The sequence below is a fragment of the Callorhinus ursinus genome, unplaced genomic scaffold (assembly GCF_003265705.2).
Source record: "Callorhinus ursinus isolate GAN/ISIS: 27379988/994484 unplaced genomic scaffold, GSC_fseal_2.0 scaffold26, whole genome shotgun sequence".
NCBI lineage: Eukaryota > Metazoa > Chordata > Mammalia > Carnivora > Otariidae > Callorhinus > Callorhinus ursinus.
Window position 1 is genome coordinate 11,651,210 of NW_027397088.1, and position 26,378 is coordinate 11,677,587.

The 26,378-nt window shown below is 36.6% G+C and overlaps 1 protein-coding gene across 1 annotated transcript in view; it reads left to right on the forward strand.

The window, feature by feature from the left end:
- The window catches only part of SYCP2L (synaptonemal complex protein 2 like), a 114,094-nt gene that overhangs the window by 63,472 nt on the left and 24,244 nt on the right, over positions 1 to 26,378 (forward strand). Inside the window, 6 exon segments of the mRNA XM_025890873.2 lie at positions 4,184 to 4,193; positions 12,439 to 12,586; positions 13,203 to 13,252; positions 15,405 to 15,531; positions 16,526 to 16,614; positions 16,755 to 16,824. Coding sequence (XP_025746658.2) covers positions 4,184 to 4,193; positions 12,439 to 12,586; positions 13,203 to 13,252; positions 15,405 to 15,531; positions 16,526 to 16,614; positions 16,755 to 16,824 — 494 coding nt within the window.

Here is a 26,378-nt window from a genome sequence, read left to right on the forward strand (position 1 = left end):
TGTCGTCTCATTCTGTCTGGCTTTCTGTGTCTGTTTCTATGTGTTAGGAAAGTCAGTTACTTCTCTTGCTCCTAATGATAATAGCCTTATGAAGAGGAGGTTCTGTAGTGCCCTGCAGTACAGTGTCCCATTTCCCAGGGACTAACACTTCAGGGAGTGTCTTGTGTTTTGTGTATGCTCTGCTTTTGAGTTTTGGCCTCTTTTACCTTCAGTTGTCTGTAGACACTCTCCGCCTATTGTGAGCAGCAAGGTGTATGGTGGTCTGTTTGCAAAACAAGACCTGCCCTTGCCACTGCTCTGAGTTCCTACGAGATGTGGGAGTCAGGAGATGTGGTGTTGGCAGTGTTTGTGCTGGTCTTCTAGGGAAGGGGGCCTGTAGTGCCAAGACTGAGGCAGGTGTGACTGGGAAGGGATGATTCACTGAAGTGTGTAGGGTGGGAGTACAGGGAGTTGGGGTTTGGTGCGAGCAAGTTAGGTAAGTGGTGTCAGGGATGCTTAGGTGGCCATTGGTTATGTCGGGGCATGGGAGAGGGAAATGGCATCTGCCAGCTCCCTTCCTCCTGGAGGGGGTCCCCTCATGATCCCTGTCCCTCTAGGCCACTCTGAGATGAGCAAAACACCCTCCCATCAGTCCCCAGCATTATCCAAGCTCCTAGTTCTATGCTGTATATGCACAGGCTATTTCTCCTGCTGTCTCTTTGAGAATGGGGACTCTACTTCTCAGATCCAAGCCTGCCAATTTTTAAAATTCCAAGCTTTGAGTCCTGCTGGTTTTAAAAACTTACAAATATAGCCTCTCATTTTCAAAAGCAAATATTACGGAGATTTGGCCTTCCTGTTCATGGGCCCCCCAGTGTGAAAGTCTGGTTTCTGCCCTTCTCTGCAACACTGGCCCAGTCTCCCCTGCGGTTGGTTGGCCCCTGTCTATTTCATTCCCTTCTTTCATGTGACCTCTTCCCTGCCTTGGTGTAGTTTGTTCTGTCATTCTTTGCGTTGTTTATTTTTTTTGTGGGGGGGGATTATTTATGCTGACATGGGTGTTATCTAGTTGTATTCATGGGACAAAGTGAGCTTAGAGCCCTCCTACTCTTGTCCTCTTCCCAGCCAACTTCTCAAACTGATGGTTACCAGAGAAGAGATGGGTAGGGGATGGGGGAAATTGGAGATGGGGATTAAAGAGTACACGTCTCAAAAAATACATTTATCATGATTAAAAAATAAATGGTGCTATATAGAGAAAATCCTATGGATTCCACCGAAAAAATACTAGACCTGGTAAATGAATTCAGTAAAGTCACAAGATACAGAATCAATGTACAGAAGTCTGTTGCATTTCTATACAATAATAAACTGCACAAAGTGAAATTAAGAAAACAATCCCATTGACAATTGTACCAAAAACAGTAAAATATTGGGGCATCTGTGTGGCTCAGTCTGTTAAGTGTCTACCTTTGGCTCAGGTCATGATCTCAGGGTTGCAGGATTGAGCCCCACATCAGACTCCCTGCTTAGTGTGGAGTCTGCTTCTCCCTCCCTCTGTCCCTCCCCATTGCTCATGCTCTTTTTTTTTCTTTTGTTAATTTTATGTTAGTTACCATATATTACATCATTAGTTTTTCATGTAGTGTTCCATGATTCCTTGTTTGTGTATAACACCAGTGCTCCATTCAATACGTGCCCTCCTTAATACCCATCACCGGGCTAACCCATTCCCCCACCTCCCTCCCCTCTAAAACCCTCAGTTTGTTTCTGAGTCCATAGTCTCTCATGGTTCATCTCCCCCTCTGATCTCCCCTCCTTCATTTTTCCCTTCCTACTATCTTCTTCCCTTTTTTTTTTTTTTTTTAACATATAACATATTTGTTTCAGAGGTACAGGTCTGTGATTCATCAGTCTTACACAATTCACAGTGCTGACCATTGCACATACCCTCCCCAATGTCCATCACCCAGCCACCCCATCCCTCCCACCCTCCACCACTCCAATCCTCAGTTTCCTGAGATTAAGAATTCCTCATATCAGTGAGACCATATGATACTTGTCTTTCTCTGATTGACTTATTTCACTTAGCATAATACTAGTTCCATCCACGTCATTGCAAATGGCAAGATTTCATATTTTTGATGGCTGCATAATAATCCATTGTATGCATGTACCACATCTTCTTTATCCATTCATCTGTTGATGGACATCTTGGCTCTTTCCATAGTTTGGCTATTGTGGACATTGCTGCTATAAACATTGGGGTGCATGTACCCCTTCAGATCACTACATTTGTATCTTTGGGGTAACTACCCAGTAGTGCAATTGTTGGGTCATAGAGTAGCTCTATTTTCAACTTTTTGAGGAACCTCCATGCTGTTTTCCAGAGTGGCTGCACCACCTTGCATTCCCACTAACAGTGTAGGAGGGTTCCCCTTTCTCTGTCATACTCTTTCTCTCAAATAAAATCTTTAAAAAAGAAAATAAAATACTTAGGAATAAACTTAACCAAAGAGGTGAAAAACCTATACTCTAAAAACTATAAATCATTGGCAAAAGAAATTCAAGATGATGCAAAGAAATGGAAGGACATTCCATGCTCATGGGTTGGAAGAACAAATATTAAAATGTCTATATTGCCCAAAGTAATCTACAGCCTTAATGCAATCCCTATCAAAATACCAACAGCATTTTTCACAGAACTAGAACAATCCTAAAATTTGTATGGAACCACAAAAGACAGTGAATAGCCAAAGCAATCTTGAAAAAAATGAAACTGGAGGTAACACAATTCCAGATTTCAGTTTATATTACAAAGCAGTAATCAAAACAGTATGGTACTGGCATAAAAATTGACACAGCTTAGTGGAATAGAACAACACCCAGAAATAAGCCCTCAATTATATGGTCAATTAATCTTCGACAAAGGAGAAATGAATATACAATGGGAACAAGTCTTTTCAACAAATGGTGTTGCGAAAAGTGGATGGGCAGCCACATGTAAAAGAATAAAACTGGACCACTTTCTTTTGCCATACACAACAATAAGTTCAAAATATAGCCAAGACCTAAATGTAAGACCTGAAACCATAGAAATCCTAGAAGAGCACACAGCCATAGCAACATTTTTCTAGATATGTCTCTGGAGACAAGGGAAATAAAAGCAAAAATAAACTGGGACTATAGCAAAATAAAAAACTTCTGCACAGTGAAGGAAACCAAAGAAACTAAAAGACAGCCTATGGAATGGGAGAAGATATTTGCGAATGACCTATCTGAAAGGGTTAGTATCCAAAATATATAAAGAACTGATAAAAGCTTAACGCCCCAAAAACAAATAATCACATTAAAAATGAGAAGCCATAAACAGATAGTTCTCCAAAGACATCCAGATGGCCAATAGACACATGAAAAGATGTTCAACATCCCTCATCAGGGAGATGCAAATCAAAACCACAATGAGCTATCACTTCACATCTGTCAGAATGGCCAAAATCAAAAACACAAGACACAACAAGTGCTGGTGAGGATGTGGGGAAAAAGGAACCCCCTTGCACTGTTGGTGGGAATGCTAATTGGCGCAGCCATTGTCGAAAACAGTATAGACGTGTCTGAAAATGTTAAAAATAACACTACCCTATGATCCAGCAATCTCACTATTGGATATTTACCCAAAAAATATAAAAACACTAATTCAAAGGGATATATGCACCCCTGTGTTTATAGCAGCATTATTTACAATAACCAAACTATGGAAGCAGCCCAAGTGTCCATCAATTGTGAACTAATAATTTTTAACATGTATATTTTTAAAAGTTTTAAAATGCACAACATAAAATTTATCATCTCAACCATTTCTAGGTGTACATTTCAGTAGCATTAAGTACATTTACATTGTGCGATCATCCCCACTAGTTAATCCACAGAACCCTTTCATCTTGCAAAACAAACTCTTTATCCATTGTTTTGTATAGTTGACATACAACATTAGTTTCAGGTGTACAACAGTGATTCAATAATTATATACATTACAAAATGCTCACCATGTGTACTTACCATCTGTCACCGTACAAAATCATTACAATATTATTCACTACATTTCCTGTGCTGTACTTTCCATCCCCACGATTGATTTTATAACTGGGGGGTTGTACCTTTTAATCTCCTTTACCTATTTTGCCCCCCCCCCGCCCCCCCCCAGGCAACCACAAGTTTGTTGCTGTATTCAAGAATCTGTTTTATTTTTTTTAGATTCCACATGTAAGTGAAATCCTATGGTATTTCTCTTTGATTTATTTCACTTAGCAGAATACCCTCTGGGTCCGTCCGTGTTGTCACAAATGGCAAGATTCCATCATTTTATGGCTGAGTAATATTCCATTGCGTATATATACCACATCATCTTTATCCTTTTATCTATTGGTGGACATTTAGGTTTCTTCCATGTCTTGGCTATTATAAATAATGCTGCAGTAAACATAGGGGCACATATATCTTTCAAATTAGTGTTTTTGTTTTATTCAGGTAAATACCCAGAAGTGGAATTGCTGGATTATATGGTATTTCTATTTTAATTTTTTGAGGAAATGCCATACTGTTTTCCATAGTGGCTGTACCAATTTACATTCCCACTTTTTCTCCACATCCTCACCAACACTTATTTCTTGTTTGATACTAGGCATGCATTCCGACATGTGTGAGGTGATATCTCATTGCAGTTTTGATTTGCATTTCCCTGATGATGAGTGATGGTCATCTGTATGTTGGTTTTGGGAAAATGTCTATTCAGGTCCTCCACCTATTTTGTAATTATTTGTCTTTTTGTGTTGACTTATATGAGTTCTTTATATATTTTGATTACTAACTCCCTACAAGATAAATCACTTGCATGTACCTTCTTTCGTTAAGTAGGTTTTCTTTTCCTTTTGTTGATGGTTTCTTTTGCTGTGCAAAAGCTTTTTATTTTGGTATTGTCCCAACGTTTTGTTTTTGCTTTTGTTTCCCTTCCTTTGAGCTGGGACAGACCAAGAAAAACATTGTTATAGCCAATGTCCAAGAGTTTACTGCTTATGCTTCCTTCTAGGGGTTTTATGGTTTCAGGTCTTCTATTTAGGTCTTTATTCTATTTGAGTTTATTTTTTTTGTATGACATAAGAAAGTGGTCCAGTTTCATCCTTTTGCATGTAGCTATCCAGTTTTCTCAACACCACTTATTTTATTTATTTTTTAATTTAATTTGATTTTATTATGTTAGTCACCATACAGTACGTCATTAGTTTTTGATGTAGTGTTCCATGATTCATTGTTTTCATCAACACCATTTATTGAAGAGACTGTCTTTTCCCCATAGTATGTTCTTCTCTCCTTTACTGTAGATTAATTGACCATATAAGTCTGGACTTATTTCTGGACTGTTCTATTGATCTATGTGTCTGTTTGTGTGCCAGTACCATACTGTTTCTATTACTACAGCTTTGTAGTATAGTTTGAAATCTGGGATTGTGATACCTCCATTTTTCTTCCTATTTCTCAAGATTGCTTTGGCTATTTGGGGTCTTTTGTGTTTCCATACAAATCTCAGGATTATTTGTTCTAGTTAAAAATACTATGGTATTTTGATGGAGATTGTATTGAATCTGTAGAGTGCTTTGGATAGTATGGGCATTTTAACAATATTCTAATCCAGGAGCACTTATGACTTTCCATTTATTTGTGTCATCTTTATTATCTTTCACTAGTGTCATATAGTTTTCAGAGTACAGGTCTTTCACTTCTTTGGTTAAATTTATTTTGGGGTATTTTTTTGGTGCAATTGTATATGGGTTGTTTTATTAACCTCCCTGCTAGTTTGTTATTAATGTGTAAAAATGCAATAGATTTCTGTATATTTTGTATCTGCAACTTTACTGAATTCATTTATTCTAATAATCATTCTAGTCTTTACAGTCTATATATAGTATGTCATCTGCAAATAGTGACAGTTTTACTTCTTATGAATTTGTATTCATTTCTTGTCTGATTGCTGCAGCTGGGTCTTCCAGTATTATGTTGAATAAAAGTGGTGACAGTGGACATCCTTATTTTTGTCTTGATTCTGATCTTAGTACTCTAAGGTGTCAGCCTTTCACCATTGAGTTTGATGTTAGCTGGGGGTTTATCATATATAGTCTTTATTATGCTGAGGTATGTTCCCTTTAAACTTTATTGAGAGTTTTTATCACGACTAGATGTAGAATTTTGTCAAATGCTTTTTCTGCATCTTTTGAGATGATCATATTACTTTTATCCTTCATTTGGTTAATGTGGTTGATTTGTGGATATTGAACCATCTTTGCATCCCTGAAGTAAATACCACTTGATTGTGGTCAATGATCCTTTCCATGTATTGAATTCAGTTTGCTGATTTTCTTTGAGCATTTTTGCATCTATGTTCATCAGGAATATTGGTCTGGTTTTTTTTTTCCTTTTTCTTTTTGTAATGTAACTCTGTACCCATTAAACTATAGTTCCCTACTTTCCCCTCCCCTATCCCCTGGCAACTACCAATTAATTTCTGTCTCTGAATTTGACTACAGTATGTGTACCATATAAATGGAATCCTACAGTGTTTGTCCTTTTGTGTCTGGCTTATTTCATTATGCTAAGTGCACTTAGCATAATGTCTTCAAGATTTATTCGTGTTGTAACTTTAGTTAGAATTTCCTTTTTAAGATTGAGTAATATTCCATTGTATGTATGATTTTGTAGTAAGTTTTAAAATCAGGAAGTGTGGGATCTTCAACTGTGTTCTTGTTTCTTAAGATTGTTTGGCATTTCTAGGTCCCTTGGGACATCCTATGACTATTAGAATGGGTTCTCCTCTTTCTGAAAAAAAAATCGGGATTTTTATAGGATTGAATTGAATTTGTAGATTGCTTTGTGTAGTATTGACATCTTAATATTGTCTTCCAATCCATGGACGTGGACTGTCTTTCCATTTTTCGCCTCCTTGAGTATATGCCTAAGTAATGTATTATTTTTAATGCTATTGTAAATGAAATTGTCTTAATTTCCTTTGCAGATTGCTCTTTGTTCGTGTATAGAAACACAACTGACTTTTGTGTGTTCATTTTGTATCCTGCAACTTTGTTGCAATTAATTATTAAAGGCCTAATAAGTAAATTTAACAAAATTAAAGGATACAAGATTGAAATACAAAAATCAACTTTCTATATGCTAGCAACAAATTTTTTTGAAAAGTAACACCATTTACAAAAGTATGAAAAATGACATACTTAAGGATTAATTTGGCAAAAGATTTGTAAGACTTTTACACTGAAAAGTACAGTGTATTGCTGAGAGCTATTAAGGAAGATCTAAATAAATGGAGAGAGATACTGTGTTCGTGGGATGGCAGACTCAATCCATATTGGTAAGGTGCCAGTTCTTCTCAAATTGATCTATAGGCTTAATACAAACCTAATTCAAATTCCAGCAGAGATGGTTGTTTTTTGTTTTTAAAAATTGGCAAGGTATTTTTAGATTTCAGATGGGAATTTAAGGGACCTGTACCTCCAAAACAAATTTCAAAAATAAATACAAAATGGCTAATACACTCTATGTTTCAAGACTTTGTATAAAGCTACAGTAATCAAGAGAGTATGTTGCTGCCATAAAGGTAGATAAATAAGTACAACAGAGCAGGCCAGTCTTCCCATGCATATATGGACAGTTGACATGTGACAAAGATGCAAGGATAGTTCAGTGGAGAAATGATCATTTTTTTCTAACAAATGGCCCTGGAACCATTGACTCTCCATATATACAACAAAATAAATTATCTTAAGTCTTTACATTCCACCATATAAAAAAATAACTAAAAATGGATTCAAATGTAAAAACCTATTTGAAAGAAAGCATAAGAAAAAAATATTTGTGACCTTCCATTAGGCAAAGATTTTTTAGCTGTAACACCAATGTATGGCCCATAAAGAAACAAACTGATAAATTGAGCTTAATCAAAATTAAAAACTACTTTCTTTAAAAAAAGATTTTATTTATTTTGAGAGAGAGAATGAGAGAGAGCACATGGTGGGGGGGGGTCAGAGGGAGAAGCAGACTCCCTGCTGAGCAGGGAGCCCGATGCGGGACTCGATCCCGGGACTCCAGGATCGTGACCTGAGCCAAAGGCAGTCGCTTAACCAACTGAGCCACCCAGGCGCCCTAAAAACTACTTTTCAAAAACAAAAACACTCTTGAGAGAATTAAGGGACCAGCCACACACTTGAAGAAAATATTTGTTTTTTGTTTTTAAAGATTTTATTTATTAGTGAGTGAGGGAGAGGGAAAGAGAAACTGAAGCAGACTCTGCACTGAGCACAGAGCCCGACTCGGGGCTTGACCCCATGGCCACAAGATCATGAGCTGAAACCAAGAGTCAGATGCTTAACCAACTGAGCTACCCAGTCACTCCAAAGAAAATATTGTAGAGCAAATATTTGATAAAGTACTTGTACCCAAAATATATTAAGTACTCTCAAAATTCAATAACAAAAATACAACCCAACAAAAATATTGGCAAAAGGCTTGACCAGCTCTTTCTTTAAGAAAGAGCTATAGTTGGTAGATAAGTACTTGTTCAACCTTATTAGCTATTAAGGAAATATAAACTAAAATTATAAGATGCTTCCATACATGTAGTAGAGCAGCTAAAATGGGAAATACAGATTATACCAAGTGCTGGTGAGGATATGAAGCAACTGGAAATTTATACACTGTTGGTGGTTTTTTAAAATGGTAAATATGCACATATTTTATGGTCTAGTTATCCCAATTCTAGCTGTCTACCCAAGACAAGTGACACCGTATGTCCACACAAATGAATGTTTATAGCAGCTTTATTTGTAAAAATCCCAAACTAGAAACAACCCAAATGTCCATTAATAGATGAGTGCATAAACAGATTTTGGTATATCCATATGATGGACTACTACTCAGAAATAAAAAGGAAAAAACAACCGAGATAGATAGATAGATAGATAGATAGATAGATAGATAGATAGACGTATAGAACATGAATGAATCTCCAAATGAAAGAAACGAGACAAAAAGTGCACATGTTGTATGATTCCATTCATATAAAATACTAGAAAATGCGAACTAATTTATAGAGACAAAGTAGGTCAATGGTTGCCCAGAAATATGGGTGCATTAGCTTTTTCATTTCTTTCTGTTTTTCATTATGACAACACTTAACATGAGTTCTACCATCTTAACACATTTTTAAGAGCAGAACATGGTATTGTTAACTGCAGGCACGGTGCTAAACAACGGATCTCTAAAACTTATCTTGCATCTTGCAAAACTTTATACCTGTTGAACAACAACTCTATATTTCTCCAGCCCCTTTTACTCACCTTTCTATTCTATTGCTATTGTTTAACTATTTTAGATATCTCCTATAAGCAGAATCATGTTGTATTTGTCCTTTTGTGACTGGCTTATTTCATGAATTAAAATATCTTCCAAGTTTATCCATGTTGGTGCATATTTCAGGATTTCCTTTTTAAGGCTGAATAGTGTTCATGTGTGTATAATATACATACACCTCATTTTATCTGTTTACCCACTGATGGACATTTAGATGGTTTCCATAACTTAGCTATTGTAAATAATGCTTCTTTTGGATATATACCCAGAAGTGGGATGCTGGATCATAGGATAGTTCTATTTTTAATTTTTTTTTTTTTGAGGAACTTGTTTTTCATGGTGGCTATACCATTTTACACTCCTACAAACAATGTGTAAGTGTTCCAATTTCTCCACGTTTTCACCAATACTTGTTATTTGGGTTTTTTTTTTTTTTTAAATAATATCATACCATATATCCAATAAGGAGTTAATTTCCAAAATATCTGAAGAACTCCTACAACTCAATAGCTAAAAATAAGCCCAATTTAAAACGTGGGCAAAGGACTTGAATAGACATTTCTCCAAAGACCTACAAATGGCCAACAGGTATATGAAAAATTGCTCAATATTCACTGATTATTGAGAAAAGTGTTCTTGTTAAATTCCCCTTTTGATTCTAAGGAAAAGCCAGCCAGAAAATACCACTCTGTAGCATTGCTACACCACCTTGCTTCCATACTGATTTTAACTTGGCCTTCCTGTTCTTTGTATGCCTGACAGAGAAGGGGCTCCACAAAGGTTGCTTTGTTTTAAATGACCAGTTGTTATCTGGCAGAGAATCTATGGAAATGGATTGCAAGGGAAGTCTGTCTGCAGGATGGGGTACTTCCCAAGCACTGGGCTCCTGATCAGACAAAGGGCACAGAAAGGAAAAAAAAAAAGTTAGGGCTGGGTGATGAGGGAGGAAGAAGCTGGTGTTGGTGCTGTTCTGTTCATTTGATCTAATTTGTTTTAGGGCAGATTCTACTTCGCAGGGTGAGAGAAAGCAGGAAACAAGGATGTTGGTAAGGGAGTAACCTTTCTTGTTTTAAGGCGGTACTTCCTAAATTTCAGTTATTTGCGTGTCATCTTGAAAATTTGTCACTGCTCTGGTCTTTATTATCTCCAGTTACATTTATCTTAAAGTTATTATAAAATTATTTCATTTTTAAATGGAAAGTTGATTCTTGCTTTGTTAAGATAAGTAGAAGTGTTAAAGATCCTCCGTTACCTGAAATTTATCCTGAATAGAACCAGAAATGTTAATGAGTTGAAAAGAAATTCTTTTCAGGGCGCCTGGGTGGCTCAGTCATTAAGTGTCTGCCTTCTGCTCAGGTCATGATCCCAGAGTTCTGGGATCGAGTCCCACATCAGGCTCCCTGCTCAGCAGGAAGTGGGCTTCTCCCTCTCCCTCTGCTGTTCCCGCTGCTGGTACTGTTTTGCGTGTGCACGAGCGTTCTCTCTCTCTCTCTCTCCCTCCCTCTCAGATAAATAAAAAAATCTTAAAAAAAAAATTGAGATCTGGCTTGCTTTTAGCGATGGCTCTCACTCTCTGCTGCTTAGGCTTGAGTTGGAATCCCACCAGGAAAGTTGATGAGACTACTGAAGACTGGATCCCTTCCCCCCAAAGATTCTAACTTAATTGATCTGGGGTAATGCTCAAGACACAGGGATTCTTTTTAAAGCCCCCTCTGATGATTCTAATATGTAGCCAAATTTAAGAGCCACTGGTCTAGATTTTTGTTTTGTAATTAACTTTCAACACCTTTTTATATAAACCAAAGAAACTGGCAAAGCCTTGTTGCGTGGTTTTTTTTTTTTTTAATTGTGTGCATGAAATGAAGTAATGTTTGCTCTTTATAAGACTCTGGGCTGAACTGTGGAACAAATGTGGGGGCCCCCCGCCAAGCTATTCCCCCATAAGTATAAATTGCAAATAGGCCTCACTTGTAAGATTCCTTTTAAAAGTGACCTTCTCTAGAAAATGTTGAACTGCTAAACATTTTACAGTAGGAATAATTGGGTCTTCAACAATCAATTCATTTCAAAAATAGATCACTCACCCTCACCCACCTTAAAAGTTGTGGGTCATGCCATCATAAACAAGGGTGGTGCCTGGTTTCACCCTGATGTAGTGATGGCCTTGGAGATGGCTCTGCATTTTGCTATCCCAGGCACAGGGTGTCTCTTCCAGCTGATGCATTTCATATTTGAGAAGACTATTTGAGCTACGTCACCACTTAATATGTTTGGATTTGTAAGAATCCTCCCTGCCTTAAAGCAAGAATGAGCTGTTACCAGCGGAATGGTACAGTTTCTATTGAGGCACTGGTGATTTAGGACTGGGCCCCCTGGAGGGGCAAATCAGAGTTCAACTAGAGTATTCTTTTTGTTAAAATAAAAACAAATTCCACGTTAAAATTAAGCATAAATATTCTTTGTCACAGCATTTACAAAAACTAATCCAAAAACAGAAAAAGACTTAAAAAATACACAAAGCCAGTTAAATCATTGAAGAGATTAAATTTACCTTGACAGTCTAGTCTTAATTTCAAAATACTTCAGGTTTAAATAGAAATGACCCCCTTGTTTTATTTTAGTTTCCTTAAAATGTAGACAAGCTTGTCATTGCAAAAATTATTCTTATAAATTCTTTTGTCATTTTGGTTAATATTTTGAAGGTATAGTGTTAGCATGATATGCAGGTGCATCAGCTTTTGAAGAATTACCTATGTATGATCCTTTCAGTTGAAACTAATTGATGAGAGAGGATTCTTTTTTTTTTTTTTTTTTTTCCCCTGTCATCCTTTACAATAGCAGCTTGGTTGAGAATTGACTAATGAAATCTGTTTCTTCTTTTTCCTCCCCTCTCCTTATTACCACTGTGCCTTTTTATTATATGAGATCCCAGTCTTCTAGAAGGAGGTACTTCTCTTTTGTCTAACTTTGTAGTGATATGTTTAATTGTACATAAAGGGAAATAGCACCTTTTTAATAGCACTCATTTATCATCCATGTTCATAAAAGTCTAATTACAGGAAACACCTATTCTCAGAGAGTAATCAAGATTCAAGTAGTAGTACCAGTGAACTATCTTGGACCAGTCACCAAAAAAAGAAATCCCTAAAACCATATTCTAGTAGAAAAAAGACAAGAATCAGAAAGAGCCTAAGAGGTAAGTTTGGTACATGTCTTCTTTCAAGTCATTTTTCAAATAATTTTTCAGTTATGTGGTGGAAGGAGGGTACCAAAAAAAAGTGATTATGCGATCCCCCTTCCCTGCTACAGTTACATTAGAAAGACAAAATGTACATACATGAAACAGTGCAAAAGAATATGGAATTGACCAATAATTGTTAAATATGAGCTATAGATAAATGGAGTTAGGAGTTCAGATAAGAATCTAACATGAGCTGGAATCATTAGGAAAAGCTTCCAGGAAGAGGCGGGTAGGATTTGAGCCAAGCCTTGGGAAAGAATAGTATGCAAAGAGGTGTGCAGAAGGGGAAGCATTCTAAATTAGGTAAAAGTTCAAGGACAAATTGACATGAGGAGAGCATCAGAGGCAGGGTCTAGAGCAGAGAATTCACACTGGTGGTAGGAGCTCAGGAACAAGGTAGATAATTAGAAAGGGATCTTAAGAGCTAGGCGTTTGAGCAAGCTTCAGGATTTGGGAATGGCTTCTAGCATGGACAGGAATACTCTCGGGAAAGGGGGAAATGAGCTGGGTTTTTTGTTGTTGTTATTGCTCATGAGCAAACTTATCCATTGTATACTTCTTTTTCTTTTAGTTTTGCCATTTTCCCCTCCCAGCAGTGGCAGTGACCATGAGAAAGACCAAGTAAGTAAAATTATCTGGGCTGCCGTGTGGCCATTAGCATGAACATGAAACAGGTCAATCTGTTTAGGGTTAAATTTCATTTATTTCTCAAAAAAAAAAAAAAAAAAAAAAACCTCCTTTCAGGATTATGAGGATAACAAACCACTTTGTTGGTACATACATCACTGTCAATAGAAACTGCAAGGACTTGTAAAAGTTTAGTTTAAATCTTGGGTAAAGAAGACTTAGGATCTTTCTTCATTGTTCCCAGATTTGGTTGCAAGATGTTTATTATGGATGATGCTAAAATCTGGGCTATATTCCTGTAAATATCTGCTCTTTCAATTTACATTTTAAAATGAACTTCTTGGTTTAATTCTTCCCTTAGTTTTCAGTTTGCTGACATGTTACTTCTAAAGTTTTTAATGATTTAAACATTTAAATCTTTATTTTGTAAGTGGTTGAAATGACTTCAGGCTTATATGAATATTGAATAAATCCTCAGAGTTTCTTAATTCGTTTTGGTTTTCCTTGTCTCAAGCAACATAGCTAAAAATACGAACACTGGTGCTGTCCAGACAAATTCAAAGCCACATTTTCCTCTTAATAGCTGAATCACCCCTCTCAACAGTTGGTTTTTGTCTCTTGTCAAATGAGATTCATAAAGACTGCAGATCCAGTGCCAAGTCCGTGTGTTTTCTGAGGGGGTGGTTGCTGGGATTCTGATGGCGTCAACAGCACCCTGCCCCCACCCCACGCAGACATATACTGTGGTTAGAACTCCAGTCACAGTTGTCTCCCCACCTGTTTCCTTCTAACAGCTGCTCTCTGTGACTCTAAGGGGCTGTCATATTCTGTACTGACAAAGTTCATAGTTTAAACCTGGGAGCCAGAGTAAGAATTATGTAAATATATGTTGAATACTTCAAACCAATATGAGACATCAGTTATCAGAATATATATACAATGGAAGATTATGCAACCATCAAAAAATGAAATCTTGCCATTTGCAATGATGTGGATGGAACTAGAGGGTATTATGCTAAGCAAAATAAGTCAATCAGAGAAAGACAACTACCATATGATCTCACTGTCAGGAGGAATTTGAGAAACAAGACAGAGGATCATAGGGGAAGGGAGGGGAAAAATGAAACAAAATGAAACCAGAGAGGGAGACAAACCCTGAGAGACTCTTAATCTCAGGACACAAACTGAGGGTTGCTGGAGTGGAGGGGGGTGGGAGGGATGGGGTGGCTGGGTGACGGACACTGGGGAGGGTATGTGCTATGGTGAGCGCTGTGAATTGTGCAAGACTGTTGAATCACAGATCTGTACTTCTGAAACAAATAATACATTATATGTTAATTTAAAAAAATAGGCCAAAAGACAAATTTAAAGTAGACACAGCTTTTGTTTAAGTAAGCACCAAAGAAACATCAAAGCTCTGAGCATCCATAAATTTAAGCTATGCAACTGGCAGGAAGTCTGTCGCTATTTCAGTGAGGGCATTGCTGACTTTGTACAAATATTAGCATTCAAAATTCACTCCTCTGTGTTGGCGTGTAAGAGAATAATTTCGGGCAGGACTCAGCAAACATGTTCTGTAAAGGGTCAGATAGTAAATGTTGTAAATATTTTGGACATATAAGATCATAAATATTTTCTGTGGGGACTATTCAGCTCTTCCACTGTAGCATGAAAGGAGCCATGGACAATACCTAAGTGAATGGGTTTGTTGCATTCCAATAAAACTTTATAAGAAGTCCAGTGAGCTGTAGTTTGCAGATTCCTGATTTAGAGCAGTGATTCTCAAACTGTAGTGATCATCAGAATGAACAGTGTGGTTTGTTTAAATGCAGGTTTTGTCCCCATAGTTCCTGGATAAATTTGCATTTCCATCAAGTGTCGGGGTGTTGCTGATGCTCTGTTCTGGGGTGGGGGCCCTGCTTTGAGAACTTTAATTTAGAGTTATTTTTGAGTTAGAATTATGAATTGATATATGATTTAGTGTGCTCTCAACTGTAGGATCTCATGGTCTTAGTGTTTGTTTTCAAATGGAGCAAATCCAATACTTAAACCACTTTTAAAGGACATTAGAAATGTATTGGAATTTTTTGAAAACTACTTTGAATGGTTATGAATGTTAACACTCTTAAAAAATACTATATTTTAGGCTAAACTTCTAACACCATTATGGAAAGATACCTCCAGGCAGAATAATTCCACACCTTCAAAAATTTCTGGAACAAAACTTCAGGGTAGTTCTGACTTAACTGTGGAAGATTCTGCCCAGAAAACAGGTACCTGATTTTCTCTTGACTTACATAGACAAAAAATATATTTTAGGAAAAGTAGTTTGAACTAAACAATTTTTTTCTTTTAATATCTGTCGAAGAAAGTGTGAATATATGCTTTTTACTGTCCTCTTTAGCAAAAGATAGAGGACATTGTGTCTTAATTTTGCATTAACATTTGAGATTAGCTTGTCCTCTTGCACTTTTAAAGAAGCAAGAAGACTCAAATGATGACTTATAGCAAGGATTGGTAAACTTTTTCTGTAAAGCACCAGACGGTAAGTTTATTTTTTTATTTTTTTATTTTTTATTTTTTTTGCTTTTTGGCAGCTCTGCAGTTGTAGCTCCGAACCAGCCACAGACCAGATGTAAACCAACGTGCATGGCTGTGTTTCCATAAAACTTTATTTATAAAACCAAGCAGTGGACTGGATTTGACTTGAGGGGCCAGAGTTTGCCAACCCTTGTCCTGTTAGGTGTATCTTAACATCTATTTGTATTTTATTAAAACTATTCATATCTTTTGTAAGGCTAGGGATTTTGGTTTGTTCACTTTTATCATTCTGCAGCTTTAGCACATTGCCAGGCAAACGATAGCCGTCAGTAAGCAGGTAACTGACAACTTCTTAGCTTGGCTGCCCTGGGAGAAAAGGAGTAAGGAAAAGAGAGAGAAAAAATATTGCATTAGAGAGTAAGAGGATATAAGTTAGTAGAACTAGAAGAGAAAAGAAAGAGAAGGGTCACAAGCTTGAGGTAGTAGGAGATTTGCCTGTGTATTGGGGGCCAGATGGGCAGCTATGAAAGGTACTGATTTAGTTGAGGTTCTTCATTTTATCCACAGATATACAAACCTAGTAACCATACATGCCCTGAAAGATCCAAAGGGGTTTATTTTTAATATCTTTTTTTTTTTTGATAAGATTTAATGTGCTAGTGAAATGTTATCACCCGAAGTTGCTTCTTAGCATGTTGATTCCCTGGAAACTGTTCTAACACTCAGAACCTCAAAGTCCCCACCCACCGAGCGATCTGTCATCCTTGGAGCATTCAGAAGTTGAAGAAAATATATCTAAGGAAAATATATCGAAGGTACTATTTATTGTTGGTTATTCATCTGGTTTTCCAGAATTAATGTTATATTTGCATCATGTACTTATTTCTTCTTAAGGGATTATGTAGCACCATTTTTTTCTTATTTTAACATATATTTATGGCTTTTTTTCTTTGAGGCTGTAGACCAAGAGTCCTTGATGAAAAGTACTAGCTTCAAACATAAACTGCAAAACTTGGAAGACGGAGGTGAGAGAGTACTAAACTCTGCAGAATAAAGTAAATTGATTGGATTCTGGCAGGCTGGACTGTTTTACTCTAATCACAGCAGATAAAAAAAAAATCACTTTACAGAGTGACACCAGGTGTTGGAGAGAGCAGTGGGATCTGCTTACCAAAAGTGCATGAGGTCAGGGCGCCTGGGTGGCTCAGATGGTTGAGCGTCTGCCTTTGGCTCGGGTCGTGGTCCCGGGGTCCTGGGATCGAGCCCTGCATCGGGCTCCTGGCTCGGCAGGGAGCCTGCTTCTTCCTCTCCCTCTGCCTCTCCCCCTCCCCCTGCTCATGCTTGCTCTCTCTCTCTCTCTCTGTGTGTGTCTCACATGAATAAAAAAAAAAAATGACAAAAGTGCATGAGGGTCGAGGGAAGGGACATGGGGCTTCACTCAGGAATAAGAGTGTCTTGTTTCAAGAAACGTATAGCCTGGGACCCGCTGCTTCCTCTTTGGCCTCAAAGGAGGGCTCAGTGGGGGCACTTTCCTAAGGATCTGGTCCAGGGGCTCTTTCTATCCCTGAGTAAGTAGGTCCCTTGCAGTTTATAAAGCAATGTTCTAAAAAAAAAAATGGTGTGGCCAAGTATTGAAACTTCCCAATTCGTTTTCTTATGGTAACTGCGATAAAGAGGTTTTCGAGCCCGTTCACAGGATTGTGATTTAGCAGAGCACCTAGCCACTCTTTAGGATGTTCTTGAACTGCTTGTTTTCTCTTAACATCTTAAATGAAATATCAGGAAGATTCAAATAGCTGTATATTATGTGCAGCCTATTTAGGATATCAACACAACAAACATCTGTGGACCAACACCCGGGTTAAGAAAATAAACATTGCTATTTCAGAATCTTGGTAGGTTCTACCCTAAATTCATCCCTGCCCCACTTCCCCCTTCACAGGGACCCATTAACCGTAATTTGGTGTTTGATTCCACTGTTTTTATTTTTTTCACTTTTGCATTGTGAAAAATATCATACCTTCAGAAGAGAATGTCAAATATGTGTACAGTTTAAAGAACAATTATAAGGTGAACACCTATGTAACTACAACCCAGTCTGAGAACTGGGATACTGTCACTGACCTAGAATCTTTCCACACTGGATCATAACCCTGTTACTTCCCTCCATCTCGGAGAGAGATAATGACAGTCCTGACTTGCATGAAAAGCTTTCTGTTGCTTTTCTTTATAATGCTTTCTTTGTATGCATCCCTAAATAATATGTAGTTTAGTTTTATCTTGTGTACAATGCAAACAAATGGCATCATACTGTATAAAAAATGTGTGGCCTGCTTCTGCTCAAAATCATATGTAAAATCTATGCTGATGGATGTAGGTGAAGTATATTTATTTTCATCACAGCATAACATTCAGTGATATGAATGGACTATATTTATCTGTTCTAGTGCTGTGGGATATTTGGATTGCTAGCAGTTTTGGTTGTTATAGATAATGCCACTATGCTGAGTTATGTACATTTCTCCTGATACATATTTGCAAAATGTTCTCTAGGTATATTTTTAGGAATAGAACAGCCACAGAGTTTATATATCCTTGCCAGTTTTAAATGTGCCGAACTGTTTTTCCAAACTGGTTGTATCAATTTACTTTCCCACCAGAAAAGAGTTCTGTTGCTTCACATTCTCCAGCACTTGGGAATTTAAAATTTCTGTGTGTGTGTGTGTGTGTGTGTGTGTGTGTCCAAATTGAAGTTTTAGTTTGATTGAATATCCCTGATTAAGGTTAAGCATCATTTTTATATGTTAGCCATTTGAATTTCCTCTTTTGTGTAGTGTCTAAAATGTCTTGCCCATTTGTTTGGAGGATTGTCTTTTGATATCAGTTCCTAGGAACTCTTCATATGTTCAGGACTTGAAAATGTCTCCTTCCACCGTGTGGTTTGCACTTCTCTGTTTGATGCTCTCACTGTAGGTCTTTACAGCTGCTTTTTGGATAAAGTTTTTAGTTTTTAATTTTAATGAATTCTAAATTATTTATCTTTTGTTTCCCATAATATATACATTTAATGCGGTGCATTTCTAAGTACTGCTAGAGGTGAGTGCCACATGTTGTAATATATATCATCACTTTAAAATATTTTCTATTTTTTGTTTTCATTTCTTTGACCCACAGATTATTTCTCAATAGTAAGGGATTTTTTAAAGCTATGACTCTGTTACTGTTTTCTAGTTTGATTGCACTGTGGCTAGAGAACATAGTCTGTATAACTTAAACCTTTGAAATTTTGAGATGTACTTTCTGACCCAGTATATGTCAATTTTTTTTAAAGGTTATCTTGTGGTTAAAAGAGTATAATCCACAATCACTGTAACATCTATATAAATATACATCCATTAAGTCACTTTTCTTAATTATGTTCTTCAAATATTTTATATTAATTTTTTTCAGTCTAATTGTTCTGTCAATTGTTGAGAGTAGTATGTTAAAACCTCTCATTATGATTGTGGGCTTACCAACTTCTCTTTCTGGTTCTGTTCAATTTTGCATTAAATAAAATAATATATTTATGTGCTTATAAATGTAAAATAGTATATCCATATGAAATATTGAAACTTTTATCATTATAAAATGACTCCCTTTATCTCCAGTAATGTTTTTGTCTTGAAGTTTATTTCTTTTGTTAAGCATTTGCATGGTATAAGTTTTTCATTTTATGTTTACTGTATTATCTCTAAATAATTTTTATCATTGCCCTTGCATCAAAATGCCTTCTTTGTCAAATATTAAGTTCCTATATAAATGTGGGTGAATCTCTGGCTTATCTTTAGCATTTTGTGGGTCCATTTGTCTGGATTCTTATACTATCTTTTTTTATTACTGGAATTTCATAGCAGGTCTTGATATCTAACAGGAAAAGTTGATTCTCTTCTTTTTTTTTTTTTAAGATTTATTTAGAAGTGGGGGCAGAGGGAGAGGGAGGGAGAATCCTTAAGCAGACTCCCCACTGAGCACAGAGCCCGATGTGGGGTTCAATTCCAGGACCCTGAGACCATGACCTGAGCTGAAATCAAGAGCCGGATTCTTAACCAGTTGAGCCACCCAGGTGCCCCTCTCTTTACTCTTCTTTAAGGCTGACATAGTTGTTCAAGGAAATTTGATACTTATATAAATTTTATTTTCTAGCTTTATTGAGCTTTAATTGACAAATAACATTGAATAAGTTTAAGGTGTACAATATGATGTATGCATGTATTTCAAAAGGATTACCACAATAAAGTCAATACATATGTCACTTCACATAGTTACAATATTAAAATACTTTTTAGTGAGAATTTTTAAGATCTACTCTTTTAGCTACTTTCAAATATACAGTATAGTATTGTTAACTATTAGTCATCATGCTATACATTTACATTCCCAAAACTTACTCATCTTATAACATGAAATACATACACTTTGACCACTTTCACCCATTACTCCCCACCCCCCTACTATTAGAAACCCACAATTTATCTTTCTGAGAGTTCAGTTTTTAGATTTCATATATCTCATCATGTAGTGATAGAAATCATATAATGTTTGTCTTTCTCTGTCTGACAGCATACTGCCTTCAGGTCCATCCATGTTGTCACACATGCCAGGATTTCCATCTTTTAATGGCTGAATAATATCCCATAGTGTATGCATACCACATATTCCTTGTCCTTTTGTCTGTGAGTGGACACTTACATTGTTTCCATGTCTTGGCTATTGTTAATAATGCTACAGTGAACATGAGGGTGCAGATATCTCTTAGAGATAATGATTTCATTTCCTAGGATATATATCCAAAAGTGACCTGTTGGACCATTTCATGTAATTTTAGAGTAATAGATCAGGTTACTTAAGTTTACTAAAAAAAAAATTTTTGTTTTTTAGATTTTATTTATGTATTTGACAGAGACATAGAGAATGAGCACAGATAGGCAGAGCGGCAGGCAGAGGGAGAGGGAGAAGCAGGCTCTCCACTGAGCAGGGAACCCAATGCGAGCCTCAATCCCAGGACCCTGGGATCATGACCCGAGCTGAAGGCAGATGCCCAACTGACCGAGCCACCCAGGCACCCCAAGTTCACTAAAATTTTGATAGGGATTGCATTAAATACATAGATTAACTTGATATTAACTTTAAATATCTTTAAAATATTTAATCATCTTGGTGTCTACCTGGCTCAGTTGGAAGAGCATGTGACTCGATCTCAGGGTCGTGAGTTTGAGTCCCACGTTGGGTGTAGAGATTACTTAAAAAAATAAATTAAAAAAGATAATAAAATATTTAATCATCTTACACTGTACAGAATGCATCCATTGATTTTTATCATTGGCTATGTCATTTATAGAATTTGAAAGTTTTCTCCTAGATAATTCCTAGATATTCATAGTTTTGTTATTACTCTTTTTAAAATGATTATGCTACAGTGAAAATATGCTATTCTGTGTCAAACTTTGAAAATTCTTGTGAGGTCTAACAGTTTATTAGTTGATTCTCTTGGTCGTTTTTTTGTTGTTTTTAATTTCAGTGTGGTTAACATACAGTGTTATATTAGTTCCAGGTGTACAATATAGAGATTCAGCAATTCATACATCACCCGGTGCTTATCACGACAAGTGCGCTCCTTAATCCCTCCTATCACCTGTTTCACCCATCCCCCCCACCTCCCTCTGGTGACCATCAGTTTGTTCTCTGTAGTTAAGAGTCTGTTTCTTGGTTTGTCTCTCTTTCCCCCCCTTTGCTCATTTGTTTCTTAAATTCTGCATATGAGTAAAATCATATGGTGTTTGTCTTTTTCTGACTGACTTATTTCACTTAGCATTATACTCTCTAGATCCACCTATGTTGTTGCAAAGAGCAAGATTTCATTCTTTTTTATTAATAGTATTCCATTGCATAATACCATATTGTTTTGATTATTATAGCATTGTAGTATAGGTTGAAATCTAGATATGTGGTGTCTCCAGCTTTGCTCTTCTCGCAGAATTTCTTTTGCTATTCTGGGTCTTTTGTGGATCCATAATGTTTTTGGAGTTTATTTTATAGGGATTGTACTGAATCTATAGATGGCTTTGGGTAGTAGGCACATCTTAATACTCATTCTTCTGGCTCATGGACATGAGTTATCTTTCCATTTATTTGTGTCTTCAATTTCTTTCATTAATATCTTACAGTATTTAGTGTATAGATCTCTCACCTCTTTGGTTAATTTTATTCCTAAGTATATTATTGGTTTTGATACTACCGTAATGGGATTTTTATTTTTCAGATTTTTTTTTTTTTAGTAAATAGACATGAAACTGATTTATGTATATTGATTTTCATATCCTTCAACTTTACTGAATTCATTGATTAGTTTTAACAGTTTTTTTGGTGGAATCCTTAGAATTTTCGCTATGTGAGATCATATCATCTACAAAGAGACAATGTTATTTTCCCCTTTCCAATTTAGATGACCTTTTTTTTTTTTTTTCTTATTGCTCTGGCTGGAATTCCTAGTACTATGTTAAATAAAAGTAGTAGAAGTGGCACCCTTGTCTTGCTCCTGGTCTTAGAGGAAAACTTTCAACCTTTCACCATTGAATATGCCATTAGCTGTGGGCCTGTCATATATGGTCTTCATTATGTTGAGGTAAATTCCCTCTATACCCAATCTGTTGAGCACTTTCTTTTCATGAAAAGATGTTGAATTTTGTCAAATGCTCTTTTTTTTGCATCTATTGAAATGATCATATGATTTTTATCTTTCATTCTATTAACATAGATGATCGCATTTAATGTTTTGTGGGTGTTGACACCTCCTTGCTTCCCAGGGATAAATCCCACTTGATCACAGTGTATGATCCTTTTAATGTGCTGTTGGAGTATATTTGTTAGTATTTTGTTGAGAATCTTTGCATCTATATTTATCAGGCATATTGTCCTGTAGTTTTGTTTGTTTTTATAGTATCCTTATCTGGTTTTGGTATCAGAGTAATGATGGCCTCATAAAATGGTTTGAGAGTTTTTACTTTCATTCCACTTTTGGAAGTTTGAGAAGGATTAATATAAATTCTTCTTTAAATGTTTGGTAGAATTCGTTGATCTATTCCTTACTCATTACTGGTCTATTCATTCAGATTTTCTATTCATGATTCAGTCGTAGTAGGTTGTATGTTTCTAAGAATTTACCCATTTCTTCTAACTATCCAAGTTTTTGGTGCGTAATTCCTCATAGTAGTCTCCCACAGTCCTTTGTATTTTTGTGGTATCAGTTGTAATGTCTCTTATTTCTGATTTTGAGTCTTTCTTTCCTTAATCTAGTTAAAAGGTTGTCAACTTATCTTTTAAAAAACCATTGATTTTTCTATTTTTCTGATCTCTTTCATTTATTTCTGGTTTGATTTTTCTTTCCTTCTGCAAAGGCTTAGTTCGATCTTCTTTTTCTAGTTTTGAGATGTAAGATTAGGTAGTTTATTTGGATTTTTTTCCCTTAATGTAGGCATTTATGGCTATAAATTTCTCTCAGTACTACTTTTACTGAACTCCAAATTTTTTGTAGATTTTCTCCATTTTCAATTATATCAGGGTATTTTTTTATTTTCCTTTTGATTTCTTTGACCCAAATGTTCAGGAGTGTGCTCTTAATTTCCACATATTTGTGATTTTTCCAGTTTCTTCCTGGTATTTCTAGTTTCATATCACTGTGGTCAGAAAAGATTCTTGGCATGATTTCAGTCTTCTTAAATTTCCTGAGACTTGTTTAGTGACCTAACATGTGTATCCTAGAAAACATACCATGTGTTCCATGTGTGCTTGAAAAGAATTGGTATTCTGCTTTTGGACAGAATGATCTATGTCTGTTAGGTCTATTTGGTGTAAAGTAAAATCAAGTCCAGTGTTTCCGTGTTGATTTTTTTGTCTGTCTGATTTATCTATTGTTGAAAGTGTGGTATTGAGGTCTACTACTATTATTGCATTGTCTACTTATCCCTTCCCACACATTAGTATTTCCTTAATATATTTAGGTACCCTGATGTTGGGTACATTTATATTTATTGTTGCTGTATCCTCTTGATGAATTGATCCCTTTATCATTATATAATTTCTTAGTCTCTTATTACCACTTTTGACTTAAAGCCTATTTTGTCTGATGTAAAATACATTTTGTATGTAAAATAGACAAAAGTCTATTTTGTCTGATGATAGCTACTTCTATTTTCTTTTAGTTTCTATTTGCATGGAATATTTTTTTCCTTTGAGCCTGTGCACATCCTTAAAAGTGAACTAAATCTCTTGTGGGTAGCATATAGTTAAGTCTTTGTTTGTTTGTTTAATCCATTCAGCTACTATATTCCTGTGGATTCAATCCATTTGCATTTTAATTCAAAAAATTTTTGAGTATACTTGACACACGGTATTACATTAGTTTTAGGCGTACAACTTAGTGATTTGACAAGTTTATATATTATACTATGTTCACTACAAGTATAGCTACCATCTGTCACCATACAGTGCTATTACAATATTATGGACTGTACTCCTTATGCTCTGCTTTTTATTCCTGCGACTTACTCATTCCATAACTGGAGGCCCATGTCTTCCTTTCTTCTTCACCATTTTGTCCAACCCCCTCCACTGGCCTCCCCTCTGGCGGTCAACAGTTTGTTCTCGCTCTTCCCCTAAGTGGTCTGAGGTGACCTCTGAGAATGGTTCATTATTTGCTTAACCCAGAAAACCCTACAAAATCATGCAAATCAAGAGGTTCACATCTTCTTGTTCACTTTAAGAATACACGTGAAACTGCCCAGACCACCAAGGGTCTGCAGATCCAAAAAGCCACTGGGTATCTGAAAGACGTCACTCTGCAGAAGCAGGGTGTGCCATTCTATTGCTACAGTGGTGGAGGTGATAGGTGTGCCCAGGCCAAACAGTGGGGCTGCACACAGGGTTGGTGGCCCAAGTAGAGTGCTGAATTTTTACTGCACATGCTTAAAAATACAGAGAATAATGCTGAGCTGAAGGGATTAGGTATAGATTCTCTGGTCATTGAGCACATCCAGGTGAACAAAGCCCCCAAGATGTGGCGTAGAACATACAGGGCTCATGGTCGAATTAACCCATACATGAGCTCTCCCTGCCTCATCAAGATGATCCTTACTGGGCGCCTGGGTGGCTCAGTTGGTTAAGCGACTGCCTTCGGCTCAGGTCATGATCCTGGAGTCCCTGGATCGAGTCCCGCATCAGGCTCCCCGCTCGGCAGGGAGTCCACTTCTCCCTCTGACCACCCCCCCCCCATGTGCTTTCTCTCTCTCTCATTCTCTCTCTCTCAAATAAATAAAATCTTTAAAAAAAAAAAATCCTTACTAAAAAAGAACAGATTGTTCCTAAACCAGAAGAGGAGGTTGCACAGAAGAAAAAGATATCCCAGAAGAAACTGAAGAAATAAAACCTTATGGCCCGGGAGTAAATTCTGCATAGAATAAATACAAATTTAAAAAAAAACAACACACATCAGTTTGTTCTCTGTATTTATAATTCTGATCCTACTTTTCATTTTTTTTTTAAGATTCCATTTGTAAGTGGAATCATATGGTATTTGTCTTTCTCTGTCTTATTTCACTTAATACCCTCTAGGTCCATCCATGTTGTCTCAAATGGCATGATCTCATCCTTTTTTATAGCTGCATAATATTCCTCTGTGTGTGGAGCATAATTTTCCTTATCCATTCTTCTATTGATGGACACTTAGGTTGCTTCCACATCTTGGCTGTTGTAAATAATGCTGCGATAAACATAGGGGTGCATAGATCTTTTTGAGTTAGTGTGTTCATTTTCCTTTGGTAAATATCCCCCAATAGTGGAATTATTGGATCATATGGTATTTCTTTTTTAAAGAAAAATTTTATTTATTTGAGAGAGAGAGAGAACATGAGCAGGGGGAGGGGCAGGGGGAGAGGGAGAAGCAGACTTCCCGCTTAGCGGGGAGTCCAGTGTGGGGCTCTATCTCAGAAGCCTGAGATCATGACCTGAGCCAAAGTCAGACGCTTAACCAACTGAGCCACCCAGGTGCCCCTATATGGTATTTCTATTTTTAATTTTTTGAGGAACCTCCATACTGTTCTCCACAGTGGCTATAACAATTTACATTCTTACCAACAGTACATGAGGGTTCCTTTTTTTCCACATCCTCACCAATACTTGCTTCTTGTCTTCTTAATTTTAGGCAATCTAACAGGTGTGAGGTGATATCTCACTGTGGTTTTGATTTTCATTTCCCTGGTAAGGGACATTGAGCATCTTTTCATGTGATTGCTGGCCATCTGTATATCTTCTTTGGAAAAATGTCTATTTGGATCCTCTGCCCCTTTTTAAATTGGTCAGTCTACTAATACTTAAAGTAGTCATTGATAGGTAAGGAATTACTAATGTCATCTTATTGTTTTCTGGCTGTTTTGTAGTTCCCTTGTTAATCTCTTCCTCTCTTTTGTGAATTGGTGATTTTTCATAGTGGTATTTTTTTATTTCCTTTATCTTTTGTGTATCTACTTTTGGGTAGGTTTTGCTT